This window comes from Erythrolamprus reginae, unplaced genomic scaffold (genome assembly GCF_031021105.1).
Source record: "Erythrolamprus reginae isolate rEryReg1 unplaced genomic scaffold, rEryReg1.hap1 H_75, whole genome shotgun sequence".
Taxonomy (NCBI): Eukaryota; Metazoa; Chordata; class Lepidosauria; order Squamata; family Dipsadidae; genus Erythrolamprus; species Erythrolamprus reginae.
This window is the reverse complement of record NW_027248534.1, coordinates 34,334-47,295: the sequence shown is the minus strand read 5'-3', so window position 1 is coordinate 47,295 and position 12,962 is coordinate 34,334. Positions and strand designations below refer to the sequence as shown.

The window sequence follows — 12,962 nt, the reverse complement described above, 5'->3', positions numbered from 1 at the left end:
GTTTGTGGACTTCAACTCCCAGAATTCCTCAGCCAGCAAAGCTCGCAGAATTCCTCAGCAAAGCTGGTTGAGGAATTCTGGGAGTTGAAGTCCACAAAGTCTTAGTTGCCAAGGTTGGAGACCGCTGGGGGAGGGGTTGGCCTTGGGGAAGCTGTTTGCGCACTCCGGAGGCTTCAGGAGGCTATCTGGAAGTCTCCAGAGTGCGAAAAAGACCCCAACGGGGGCAAACTGGAAATTTGGAAAAACAGATTTCCGGTGTGCCTGTTGGGCTCTTTTTCACAATCCTTCAAGCAAAAGCCTCCAGATTGGTGAAAAATGTCCCAACCAGCCAACCAGAAGTTCCAAACTTTCAGTTGGCTCGTTTGGCCGTTTTTTACTGTTCCCAGGATTCAGTGAAGCCTTTGTGCATGCGCGGGGGGGGGGGGGGGGGAGGCACATATACACATACACACCAAAAAATGTTTGCCATCACTGATTGAAACCATGGTAAAAATACAATTGAGATGAAGGAGGCACTGGATCTAAGGAGTTAAATTAAGACGAGGTGAGACAGTTTGTCAATTCATCCTTAATAAGTAATTGGTATTAACATACTAAATGGTACTTATTTATGAAGGAAGAACAGTGTTGTTCCTTCTTTTAAGTTACTCAGAAAAATATAAAGAACAGGATCTTCCTCCTTTAATCCGTCTGTTGTGCAAACAAAAAAGTAGCAGCACTGACTAAAATACAAGTAGTCCACAAAGTGTGATCACAATTGAGCCAAAAAATTCCTGTTCATAGGCAACATTTTTGTTAAATGTGTTTTCCCCCATTTTATAACTTTTCTTGCCACAATGCTTAAGTCAATTACTGCAGTTAAGTTCATAAAATGGTTAAGTGATTCCGGCCTCCCCATTGACTTTTCTTATCAGAAGGTCACAAAAGGTTACCCTAAGATCCCGGGACCCTGCGACCGTCATAAATATGAGTCCATTGCAATCATCTGAATTTTGATAATGTGACAACGAGGATGCTACGACAGTCTTAAGAGTGAAAAATGGCCATAAGTCACTTTTTCAGTGCCATTTTAACTCTGAATGGCCACTAAATGAATTGTTGTCGAGATCAGCAAACAGAATAAGAGAGTTTAAAGGGACCTTGGAGGTCTTCTAGTCCAACCCCCTGCTCAGGCAGGAGACCATATACCAATGATTGGCGAACCTTTTTTTCCTCAGGTGCCGAAAAAGCATGTGCACACACTATCATATATGCACGAGGGCCCACATCATAACTCAATGCCTGGGAAAGGTGAAAACAGCTTCCCCCACGCCCCGGAGGCCCTCTGGAGACTGGGAATGGCCTGTTTCCCAACTTTTGGTGGCCCCAGTAGGCTCGTGTTTCGCCCTCTCCAGACTCCAAAGGCTTCCCTGGAGCCAGGGGAGGATGAAACTGCCCTCCCCCGTCCCTTTGGAGGCTCCCTGTAAGGGAAAAATGCTCTCCCAGAGCCTCTGTGAGTCAAAAACTCAGCCAGCACATACATGCACGATGGAGCTGAACTAGGGTAGTGGCTCACATGCCAGCAGATATGTCTCCATGTGCCACCTGCGGCACCCGTGCCATAGGTTTGCCATCATTGCCATATACCATTTCAGTCAAATGTTTTTTTCTAATCTCGTCTTAAAACTTTGTGTGTTAGAGCAGTGTTTTTCAACCAGTGTGCCATGGCACATTAGTGTGCCGCGAGACACGGTCAGGTGTGCCGCGAAGCTCTGCAAGAGAGAGAAAGAGAGACAGAGAAAGAAAGAAAGCAAGAGAGAGAGAGAGAGAAAGCAAGAGAGAGAGAAAGAAAGAAAGCAAGAGAGAAAGAGAGAAAGAAAGAGAGAGAGAGAGAAAGCAAGCAAGAGAGAAAGAGAGAGAGAGAAAGCAAGAGAGAGAGAGAAAGAAAGCAAGAGAGAGAAAGAGAGGCAGGGAAGGAGGGAGAGATAGAAAGAGAGCAAAAAAGAGAGGAAGGAAGGGAGAGAGAAAGAAAGAGGGATGGATAGAGAGGGGAAGGAAGGAAGAGAGAGAAAGAGGGAGAGAAATAGAGTGAAAGGGAGATAATTTTTTTTGTCCAAACTTTTTTTTAGCCCCCCCACTCCCCCCTGCTCAATGTGCCCCATGGTTTTGTATATGTAAAAAATGTGCCGCAACTCAAAAAAGGTTGAAAATCACTGTGTTAGAGCACCACAACCTCTGGGGGCCAGTTGTTCCACTGATTAATTGTTGTAAATGTCAGGAAATTTCTCCTTAATTCTAGGCTAGGTCCTTCCTTGGTTAGTTTCCATCCATTTCTTCTGATTCTGCCCTCAGGTGCTTTGGAGAACAGCTTGACGTGGCAGAGGCAGCCCCTCAGATACTGCAACACTGCTATCATATCTCCCCTAGTCCTTCTTTTCATTAAACTAGATATATCCAGTTCCAGCAACCATTCTTTCTATGTTTATCCTCCAATTCTCTTATCATCTTTGTTGCTCTTCTCTACACTTTCTACAGTCTAAACATCTTTTTAAAATTGTGGCGACCAAAACTGGATGCAGTATTTCAAGTGTGGTTTTACCAAGGCATTGTAAAGTAGAACTATTTTTTTTTATTTATTCATTTGTCCAATACACAATACATATGGAAGAGAATAGACATGAAGTAATATAAAGATAATATGTAAAAATAGAGAAGATATATGAAAGGAAGAAAATATATATGATATATGAGATAAAGGAAAGACAATTGGACAGGGGACGAAAGGCACACTAGTGCACTTATGCACGCCCCTTATTGACCTCTTAGGAACCTGGAGAGGTCAATCGTGGATAGTCTAAGGGAGAAATGTTGGGGGCTAGGGGTTGACACTACTGAGTCCGGTAATGAGTTCCATGCTTCGACAACTCGGTTGCTGAAGTCATATTTTTTACAGTCAAGTTTGGAGCGGTTAATATTAAGTTTGAATCTGTTGCGTGCTCTTGTGTTGTTGCGGTTGAAGCTGAAGTAGTCATTGACCGGTAGGACGTTGCAGCATATGATCTTGTGGGCAAAACTTAAATCGTATTTTAGGCTTTGTAGTTCTAAGCTTTCTAGACCCAGGATTGTTAGTCTATTTTCGTAGGGTATTCTGTTTCGAGTGGAGGAGTGAAGGGCTCTTCTGGTGAAATATCTTTGGACATTTTCAAGGGTGTTGATGTCGGAGATGTGGTATGGGTTCCAGACAGATGAACCATATTCAAGGATGGGTCTGGCAAAAGTTATATATGTACAACAACCGATTTGTAAATGAAAAGTGCTTATGCTCTTCAAACAGCCCAGCAGGCTTTTCTACATGGAGATGTGGGGGGAGGGGGTTTGGGGGTGGGACACACACAATAGCAATGACATTTGTCATTAGCATAGTGCATTTGACTAATATTTCCTCCTCCAATTTTGAAATCAAGCTTATCGTCTTTCACATACTTACTGCATGCAGGCTGAATAAATAAACAGACAATAAGCAGCCTTGTCTAATTTCTTTGCCAACCTGAAGCCAATGGATCTCATCATATTCTGTCTGTAGTGCAGCTTTCTGATCTGCATGTAGGTTTCTCATAAGGAGATGTTCTGTGACTGCCATTTTCCTAACCACATACCGCAGCTTGACACAATCAAAACAACTCACAGTCCATTTCCCATTTTTTTGCCTTCTTTTGGGTACTTTTCACCTTTCCCAATTATCTAGACTGCATTTGGCACTTCCTTGTTCAGGTAGGGCCCTGACCTGCATTGGCTAATCCTAAACATTACTTTGCAAGCCTGTGAAATTAAAACCACTGTATAATAGTATACACATTCTGTTAAGTCCCTTGGGGGGGGGGGGGTTTGTGTGTACTCCCTTAGAGCATGAGGAGTTTTCCTGAAACTTGCTCTGAAGTGTGATTTATTATCTATTTCTTTATGACTCCTGGCTAGCCTTAATTAGCCATAAATTTTAGAATGACTTGTGGAATGTCTTTCATGCTACTTCCAGGCTTATCTACTTTATTGCTGAGATAATAATGATGAGGAAAGAAAACTGTGTGCAGAATTGAAATGTAAGGAGAAATAAAGAGGATATGTTTTATAATTTGATTCATTGAGAATTCCTTTATTCCACGTATTGTGCGAATCAGCCTGAAATCAGAACAGGTGGGTATCTATTAGAATGCATATTATATCCAATATGTTAGCCAGTGCTGTTCTCCCCGTTTGCTGATATAGTTCCATTAATGTTGGGCTGGAAAGACCAGATTCATACAAGAGTTCAATTGAACTGATTTACTGCTAAAAGTCTATGTACAAGAATCTTCTCAATTAACAGTCAGCACTTGGTTAAAATTAGATAAGGGTTAATGGCTCTCAAGGAGGGCTGGACTTAGCTTGTGGCTACAAAAGAATTCTAAGGCTGATCCCTCTTTTAACTCCAATGCCTGATATAGCCAGCCCTTCTCCTAGTTAGAATTTGTACTGATTCTTCTTCTGTTGCTTGTCATATTTCTATGGGTAAAGTATTCCATTGGTTCCCGCAATCTTCCAACTTGGGAATGAGCAGAGCACTGTTCTAATTTTTAATCATCTAGTTCTAGAGGGTCTTGTAAATAAAGAATATATTCTAAGGTATCTTGGATGTTGGTATCTCTACTGAATTTCAGTATATACGAAGTCTTTTTCAATGACATCAGTTAAGAGCAGCAACTGTTGTTAAGCAAAGTGTCACTAAGTGAGAAATCACGTGACCTGACAAGACTAATCAGGTTCATACCTTTCACTTTTGTTTGCCTGCTAAGCACTCCGCTGCTCCCTGGAATTAACATTGGAATAATTTTAATTAATTTGCATTTACATTTATTGGAGGAAGGGATTACAAGAGAGTAAGAAGATAAAAAATGAGAAATATACATAGAAAGCAATGTGGTGGCACCAGCAGCTGCAAGTGCACTACACAAACATTCTGACATATTCCCCAACTGCATAAGTCTCTTGTAATCCCTTCTTCTCCAATTTTGTGCTCTGCAAGTGTTGGGAATGAGTCAGATGCAGGAGACTGTTTAAAGAAATCACTTTTTTCTTCCTCCATCTCAGTGTTCGGAGGACAGGGAAAACAAACATATATTGTAACAACTGAGTAATTCCTTCATAGAGGTGAAATTATGTTTGCAATTGGAGAGGAAGGGATTATAAGAGAACATGTAGGCACACAATGTGGAATAGACATAGAAAACAATGTGCCTGCACCAGCAGCTGCAAATATACTACCCAAGCAGCTTGGTGTACAGTGTTCCCTCGATTTTTGCAGGTTCGAACTTCGCGGAAAGTCTATACCACGGTTTTTCAAAAATATTAATTAAAAAATACTTCGCGGTTTCCCCCCTATACCATGTTTTTTCCCACCCGATGACGTCATATGTCATTGCCAAACTTTCATCCACCTTTAATAAATATTTTTTTAAATAAACTTTAATAAACATGGTGAGTAATAATCTAAATGGTTGCTAAGGGAATGGGAAATTGTAATTTAGGGGTTTAAAGTGTTAAGGGAAGGCTTGTGATACTGTTCATAGCCAAAAATAGGGTGGTCTCGGAACGCATCCCCTACAAAAATTGAGGGAACACTGTATTACCAACTGCTTACTCTCTTGTAACCCCTTCTTGTGGGGAATGGGTCAGACAAAGGAAAGACTGTTTACAGAAATATTTTTTTCCCTTCCTCCATCGTATTACTCCTGTTTGGGGAGGACAGAAAAGGCAACCATGTGTTGTAACATCTGGATAATCCATTTATATAAGCAGAGGTGCATTTTGCTGCTTGAAATTTCAGCCTTCAAGACAGAGCAGTGCTTACCTGACGCAACATTCAACAGCACGAAACCAGTGGAGCATCTCATCATGAAGGGTACATAACTGAAGGCAGGAAAGGAAGACCTTTTCAGCATCACTGTACCAGCCAGCATCAGACAGGAACCCTCCTGGAAAGATCAAGGTATCACTGCCTATTTCCAAAACACAACTGATCTTATTTTAAAAGACATTGACGACCAATCTTGACTTGAGTCCCACGGGATTAGGCGGCATATAAGTTAAATAAATTAAATTTAATGCTAATACAATAAATGTTGGGTCACATTTATCCAGTCTGTAACCTCAGGAGGTCTAAATAAGAAATTCAAGCTGTCTGCTAATATTTAAGCATGCTGATTAAGAAAAGAGGTCAGTTACTGGGGTGATTCTTCAATAGTCATAAGGAACAGATCAATTGATATATAAACGATGATGGTAAGATTCTGCTTTGTTTTAAACGCACTAACAAAAAATGGTGGGGTACCTATTGTGTTTGGGCCTGGGCCAGCCGTTGCCCCCACAGATGGGGGAGACGCGGCACACAGTGACTGTGAAAGAAGATGTGGCAGAGAGCCAGGAAGAATTAGCAGACAGCTCAGGGGAGGGGGCTGGCAGTTCGTCGGACAGTTAGTCCTCTCTCAGTTCGTCTACAGGACAATACATTAATTTACGCAACCGAAGGGTCTTACAAAGAAGGGATCGCTTTAAGAAGCATGATAAGGCATGATAAGCACACCTGGGCTGGGTGTGGTTCCCTTAATGAGGGCTAATGGCATAAAAAGGGAACGGGGCCAAGGCAAACTGTGGCTGTTTATCTGGGTGGTTTGTGTGGCGTCGTTCCTGCTTTGAAGTTTCTGCTCTTGGATTTCAACTCAGCGTTGTGGGAGTTGAAAACTCTGGGACAAGCTGCTGCTTTTGTGCCGTGAAAATTCAGAGACCTTTTGGAACATTTATGCTACGTGACTTTTGTATTTGTTTGCTTTTCCCTGAACTTTGTAACTGGCTGAATTTTCAACTCAACCTGTGTGTTACTCCTGAAAGTAAGGACCGTTTGCTTTAGACTTTTTCTTTACTGTTTAATACAAGTTTGCTGACTAACTATGCACGTATGTGTCTGACCTTCTTTCCTGGACCGTTAATCATTGCTTGAGGCCGGTCAGGCAGAACAGTACCCAAAACTGAATGTTTGCTACTTCCAGATGGTCTTCAAGGACAGTCCCATGTACACTGCAGTAATCCAAAACGGGAGCTGACTAAGGCATGGGTGACCATGACTAGGGCCTGAAGTGGTAACTGATATAATGGCATTTAACATTTAAAAAAAATGAACTATAAATTAGGGAGTGTCCTATTATAGTTTAAATATATCTTTCCTCCATATTTTTTTCAGAGTGAAGGCTACAATTCTCTTTCTTCTTAATAATTCAGCAGGACAATTGATTTGAGAAATGCCTTGTCTTGCTTAACAATACAAATGTGGGGTTCAACTGTTGGTTGTTAAATCGAGAACTACCTGTACACCACACAGATTTTTGTTTCAAAAGGGAAAAGCGAAAGTTATTCCTTGAATGCTAGATGATCAGCGGGACAGCTGATCATATAAGCAAGTCTACACTCGAGTACGAATTTGAACCGGAATCTGGCTAACCTCTGTCTAACTTTCTGACTTCTCCTTACAACATCTCCAACTATTCATCTACCTAATGAGACAAACTAAAGTTTCCCTGTTCAGTTTGCTGGAGATGGTTTGTTTTTAAAATGACAAAGTGCTAAATTTTCACATAACCCTTAAAGCAGGGGTCCCCAAACTTTTTACACAGAGGGCCAGTTCACTGTCCCTCAGACTGTTGGAGGGCCGGACTATAAAAAAAATGTATGAACAAATCCCCATGCACACTGCACATATCTTATTTAAAATAAAAAACAAAATGGGAAAAAATACAATATTTAATATTTATTCTCCCCCCCCTCTCTCTTTGTCCTTCTCTCTTTCTATTTCTCTCTTGCTTGCTTGCTTTCTCTTCTCTCTTTCTCTCACTCACTCTCTGTATCTCTCCTTCTTTCTCTCTCCCTCTCTCTGTCTCTCCCCCCCTTTCTATCTCTCCTCTTCCTCTCTCCCTCTCCCCCTTTCTCTCTTTCTTTCTCTTTTCTTTCTCTCTTCTCTTTCTCTCACTCACTCACTCTTTGTATCTCTCCCTGTTTCTCTCTACCTTTCTTTCTCTTTCTCTCTCTCCTTTTCTCTCTGTCCCTCTCTTTCTCTCTCTTATCTCCTTCTCTCACTCTTTGTATCTCTCTTTGTATCTCTCTATCTCTCCCTCTTTCTCTCTCCCTTTCTATCTCTCCTCTCCCTTTCTTTCTTTCTTTCTCTCTCTCGCTTTTTTCTCTCTTTCTCTCTCCCCTCTTTTTTCTCTCTCTCTGTCTCTCTCATACACCACGCCGGCAACAGAGAGAGAAAGAGAGAGGTAGAGGTCGGGCGCGTTACCGGGAGGTGGAGGCAGCGTGGGAATGCTGGGTGCCGGGGACACCGGGGAGGGGGTGGACGTGGCCTCTCAGCTGCAAAGCCGAACAGGGGCGGAGGCAACGGCGGGGTCCGGCGCTGGGGCCATGCGGAGCCGCTCATCCAGGGGGGCGTGGACCGGCAAGCTGCCCTCTGCTCTCTCTCTTTTTCTCCCTGTTGCCGCCGTGGTATATAAGAGAGAAAGAGAGAGAGCGGAGGGCGACTTGCCAGTCCACACCCCCCTGGATGAGCGGCCCCGCATAGCCCCAGCGCCGGGCTCCGCTGTTGCCTCCGCCCCCATTCGGCTCTGCAGCTGAGAGGCAGTAGCTACGTTCACTCCTTTGTCCTCCCCGGCACCTAGTGTCCGGCCCCACGCCGCCTCCAGCTCCCGGTAACACACCCGACCTCTACTTGCAGGAACGGGTGGTGGGGCGGCGCAAAGGGGCAAATGTTTCTGTGCGAGGTGGTTGCGCAAGCAGCTTAGAAGGAACAATGCCGGCGCAGCCACCTCGCCGCTGACACAGCCCTTCCCGGCAGAGCCCTCCCCAACAGCTCCCGCCGCCAGCGCACAGCTCTGTTCGCCCGAAGCCTGGTGTTGAGGCTGGAGAGCGGGCTCTCGGCTTCAGCGGCCGCCATTGGGCCGTTGTTTTTGCGGCGGCTGCCCTGCGCTTTTTAAATGCACCGCTTTCCTGCGCTGCTTTCTCGGGCAGCTGGCTTTACTGGCCAGTGCAGGATGGCTGCTACAACAACAATGATGCCATGGCGTCCGCTGATGCCGAGAGCTGTCAAAGAGGCCCTGAAGGGGGACAGGGCGGTCCCCGCAGCCTGTGTCAGCGGCGAGGTGTGCTTGCCTTGTGCCGTGGGGGGGGGGGAGGCGATGGAGGTCAGGGATTTTCAAGCAGCTGCCTTCCCCCCCCCACACACACACTCAGTGGACAGTTTTTCAATTGCCATCGCCTTTTCCTGAATTTCGCGTCTACTCACCGCGGAGGAGGTGGAGAGGCAAGGAGGCGGGGAGGAAAGCGGGCCTGCAATTGGCCAATTTATTTCTCGCCTTTAGGGAGAGGAACTGTTGCTGCTCTGCCATAGGGCAGCAACAGTTTCTCTCCCTAAAGGCGAGAAATAAATTGGCCAATTGCAGGCCCGCTTTCCTCCCCGCCCCCTTGCCTCTCCATCTTCTCCTCGCTCAGCAGCCGACCGCGGTGAGTGGACAGGAGATTCGGGAGCTTATTATATTGATCAGTAAAATCTTGTGAGCTGCCGTGGGCCGGTTAAAAGACCTCATCGGGCCGCATCCGGCCCGCGGGCCGTAGTTTGGGGACAGCTGCCTTAAAGCAACAGCAGTAGTACTTAGCCTTCATTGTGCTTCAAAGCCCTCTCTAAGGTGTTTACATACTCTGCATACTGCCCCCTACAATTTGTCTCCTCATTTTACCAATCTTGGAAGGATAGAAGGCTGAGTTAATCTAGAGCCGGTCAGGATCGAACACCTAGCAGTCGACAGAGTTAGCCTGCAATACTACATTCTAACCACTGCGTCACCATGGCCCTTTTACCTATAAGGAAGTGAAGTGGCTTATATTTTATCTGCAGAGAGTTACCTAAGATGAACCCAATCTGGATCGCCTTTTCTTTTACGGCAGCATCTGATTCTGCGATGTAGGAGCACCTCCGGCTGAATGAGTAGGCCAAGACTGAAGCAACTTTTACGCCGTGATCCATCAACGCCTGGAAGCAGTGATGAAGGAGATGCCTAGAAAAGAAAAAGCACCACCAGGGGAGATAAGAGCATCTTCTTGCCTTCTATCAATACTAGAGATTTGAAGTCTTTTTAAATGTCTATTAGCAATGTAGGTAGTCCTTGACTTGCAACTGCTCCTTAAGCGACCTTTCAAAATTAGGATGGATCCCTCCCAGTGCAACTCAGCTCCAAAGTTCTGACAAGCAGAGGTCATGTGACCAAATCTCAGGCACTTGACAACTGCCCTGTATCTATGGCTGTCTGCAGCATCCCGCAATCATGTGACCACAATTTATATTTTTACTGAAAACTGGCATGTATTTTTGGGGGCAAAACTGCACCATGGGCAGTAATGGGTTAAATATAGGTAGTCCTTAACTTATGACCGCAATCAAGCCCAAAATTTCTGTTGTTAAATGAGAGGTTTGCTAAGTGAGTTTTGGCAGTTGATAGATTAGTAGCCCTGCTGTTAAGTGAATCTGGCTTCCCCATTGAAGTTGTCAGAAAGCTTCAAAAGTTGATCACATGAGCCTGGGAAGCAGCAATGGTCATAAGTATGCACCAGTTGTTAAGCATCTGGATTTTGATCACGTGATCCTAGGAGATACTGCAATGATCATAATGATGAAAAACAGTCGTAGGTCACTGTCAAGGTTCCAGGTATTATTATTATTATTATTTATTATTTATTAGATTTGTATGCCGTCCTTCTCCGAAGACTCCGAGGTAACATCCGAACTAAATCTGAGTCGTCAAAAGTTCCAATTTATTTCCGGAGCCATCCTGACACCTAGGCAGGGAAACCTGATTCTGAGTTTCCACTCAGTTGAAAGTTCACACCCCTTGTCCCCCACCCATATACTTGGCAGTCACATTTTTCAGTGACATTGTAACTTTGAATGGTCACTACGCAAAAAGCTGCAAGTCAAGGACTACCTGTAATTGTTGCAAAAAGGTCATAAAATTGGATCCGGTCATGTAGTTGCCTGCTGTACAAACTTCACGATGTGTGACCCTAACGGGTGGGCTTCATTATGGTCATAAGTCAAGTACTCTGCCTGCCATATAAATTAAATTTAAATATCTATCTATCTATCTATCTATCTATCTATCTATCTATCTATCTCTCTATCTAATCTCTCTATCTCTCTATCTAATCTATCTAATCTCTCTCTCTCTCTCTCTATCTATCTATCTAATCGATCTGATCTCTCTCTCTTCTCTACACCTATCTATCTATCTATCTATCTAATCTCTCTCTCTCTCTCTCTCTCTCTCTCTCTCTCTATCTATCTATCTATCTAATATCTCTATCTATCTATCTATCTAATCTCTCTCTCTCTCTCTCTAATCTATCTAAATCTATCTATCTATCTATCTATCAAGTTACAGCCTCTTGCAAATTTTGGAGGTGCACTGGAACTTTTTAAAAAAATAGCACATTCAGGACGATGATTATCAAGAGAGATATATTCTTGAAAAACATGCTTAGGATGACCCTGCATCTTCCTGTTTAGTCAACAGATACTGAGATCAGCAGTGGAGCCTGACTGGAAGTCTCTGCATTGATTCGTTTAATCCCTCTCAAACAGATTCCCACCCACTCCTCACACTGGTATTATTTTTTCCCTCTCTGCAGATGCAGAGGAAGTCAGAACAGCAGGTGAAATTTTAATACACTCGCCCAACTCATTCCAACAGCCCCCACGTTTTATATTACGGAAGAAACTTCTGCCACGTCCTCAGCGAAGGGGGAAACACAAACGCAAAATGCAATCTACCCGGAAATTGGAACTCTAATCCAAGTCTGCTGAACAAGGAGGGCTCCATCAGTCAGCATTACAGCCAGAGATGGTATACGCAACCCAGTGGAAAATGTGAACCCAAGAAACTTAATTGAATTTTAACAAAACTTTAAATACATGGTCCCTAGTTATTGTTTTCATGTTTTATTTGGTATATTTTATTGAATCCCTCTATAGTTGCCACGGAGAAGTGGGAGGCATAGTAGTCAAACAAAGCAAGCAAGCACATGCATGAGTAGTTCCTACATTCTGGAATTTTGGGGGGGGGGGGGAAACATAGCGTCAGGTGCAAAAAACGAGGAATCAGGAAGAGAGTTCAAAAGCGTTGCAAGTTTATTCCATGCAACCTATACACAAGAATCTGACCTTTTAAATAGATGGAGCTTTATTCAAGCCACATGTTCTGTAGTGTAAGAATGCATTTTAAAGGAGGAGGAAAAAAACTAAAATATGTTAAACTATGTAGGTGAATTTGGGGTGAAATTTTATATTTGCCTAAGGAATATACATAGAAACATAGAAGACTGATGGCAGAAAAAGACCTCCTGGTCCATCTAGTCTGCCCTTATACTATGTCCTGTATTTTATCTTACAATGGATCTATGTTTATCCCAGGCATGTTTAAATTCAGTTACTGTGGATTTACCAACCACGTCTGCTCCAAGGATCTACTACTCTTTCAGTAAAATAATATTTGCTTTTGATCTTTCCCCCAACTAACTTCAGATTGTGTCGCCTTGTTCTTGTGTTCACTTTCCTATTAAAAACATTTCCCTCCTGAACCTTATTTAACCCTTTAACATATTTAAATGTTTCGATCATGTCGCCCCTTTTCCTTCTGTCCTCCAGACTATACAGATTGAGTTCATGAAGTCTTTCCTGATACGTTTTATGCTTAAGACCTTCCACCATTCTTGTCGCCTGTCTTTGGACCCGTTCAATTTTATCAATATCTTTTTGTAGGTGAGGTCTCCAGAACTGAACACAGTATTCCAAATGTGGTCTCACCAGCGCTCTATATAAGGGGATCACAATCTCCCTCTTCCTGCTTGTTATACCT

At 43.5% G+C, this 12,962-nt stretch overlaps 1 protein-coding gene across 1 annotated transcript in view; it reads right to left on the bottom strand.

Annotated features, from left to right (window-relative positions):
• The window catches only part of LOC139155874 (amyloid protein-binding protein 2), a 69,074-nt gene that overhangs the window by 29,678 nt on the left and 26,434 nt on the right, over positions 1-12,962 (bottom strand). Inside the window, exons 3-4 of the mRNA XM_070731215.1 lie at positions 9,958-10,109; positions 5,864-5,987 (exon numbers count right to left, since the gene is read on the bottom strand). Of these exons, the coding sequence (XP_070587316.1) occupies positions 5,864-5,987; positions 9,958-10,109 (276 nt within the window). The remainder of the gene's footprint in view (positions 1-5,863; positions 5,988-9,957; positions 10,110-12,962) is intronic.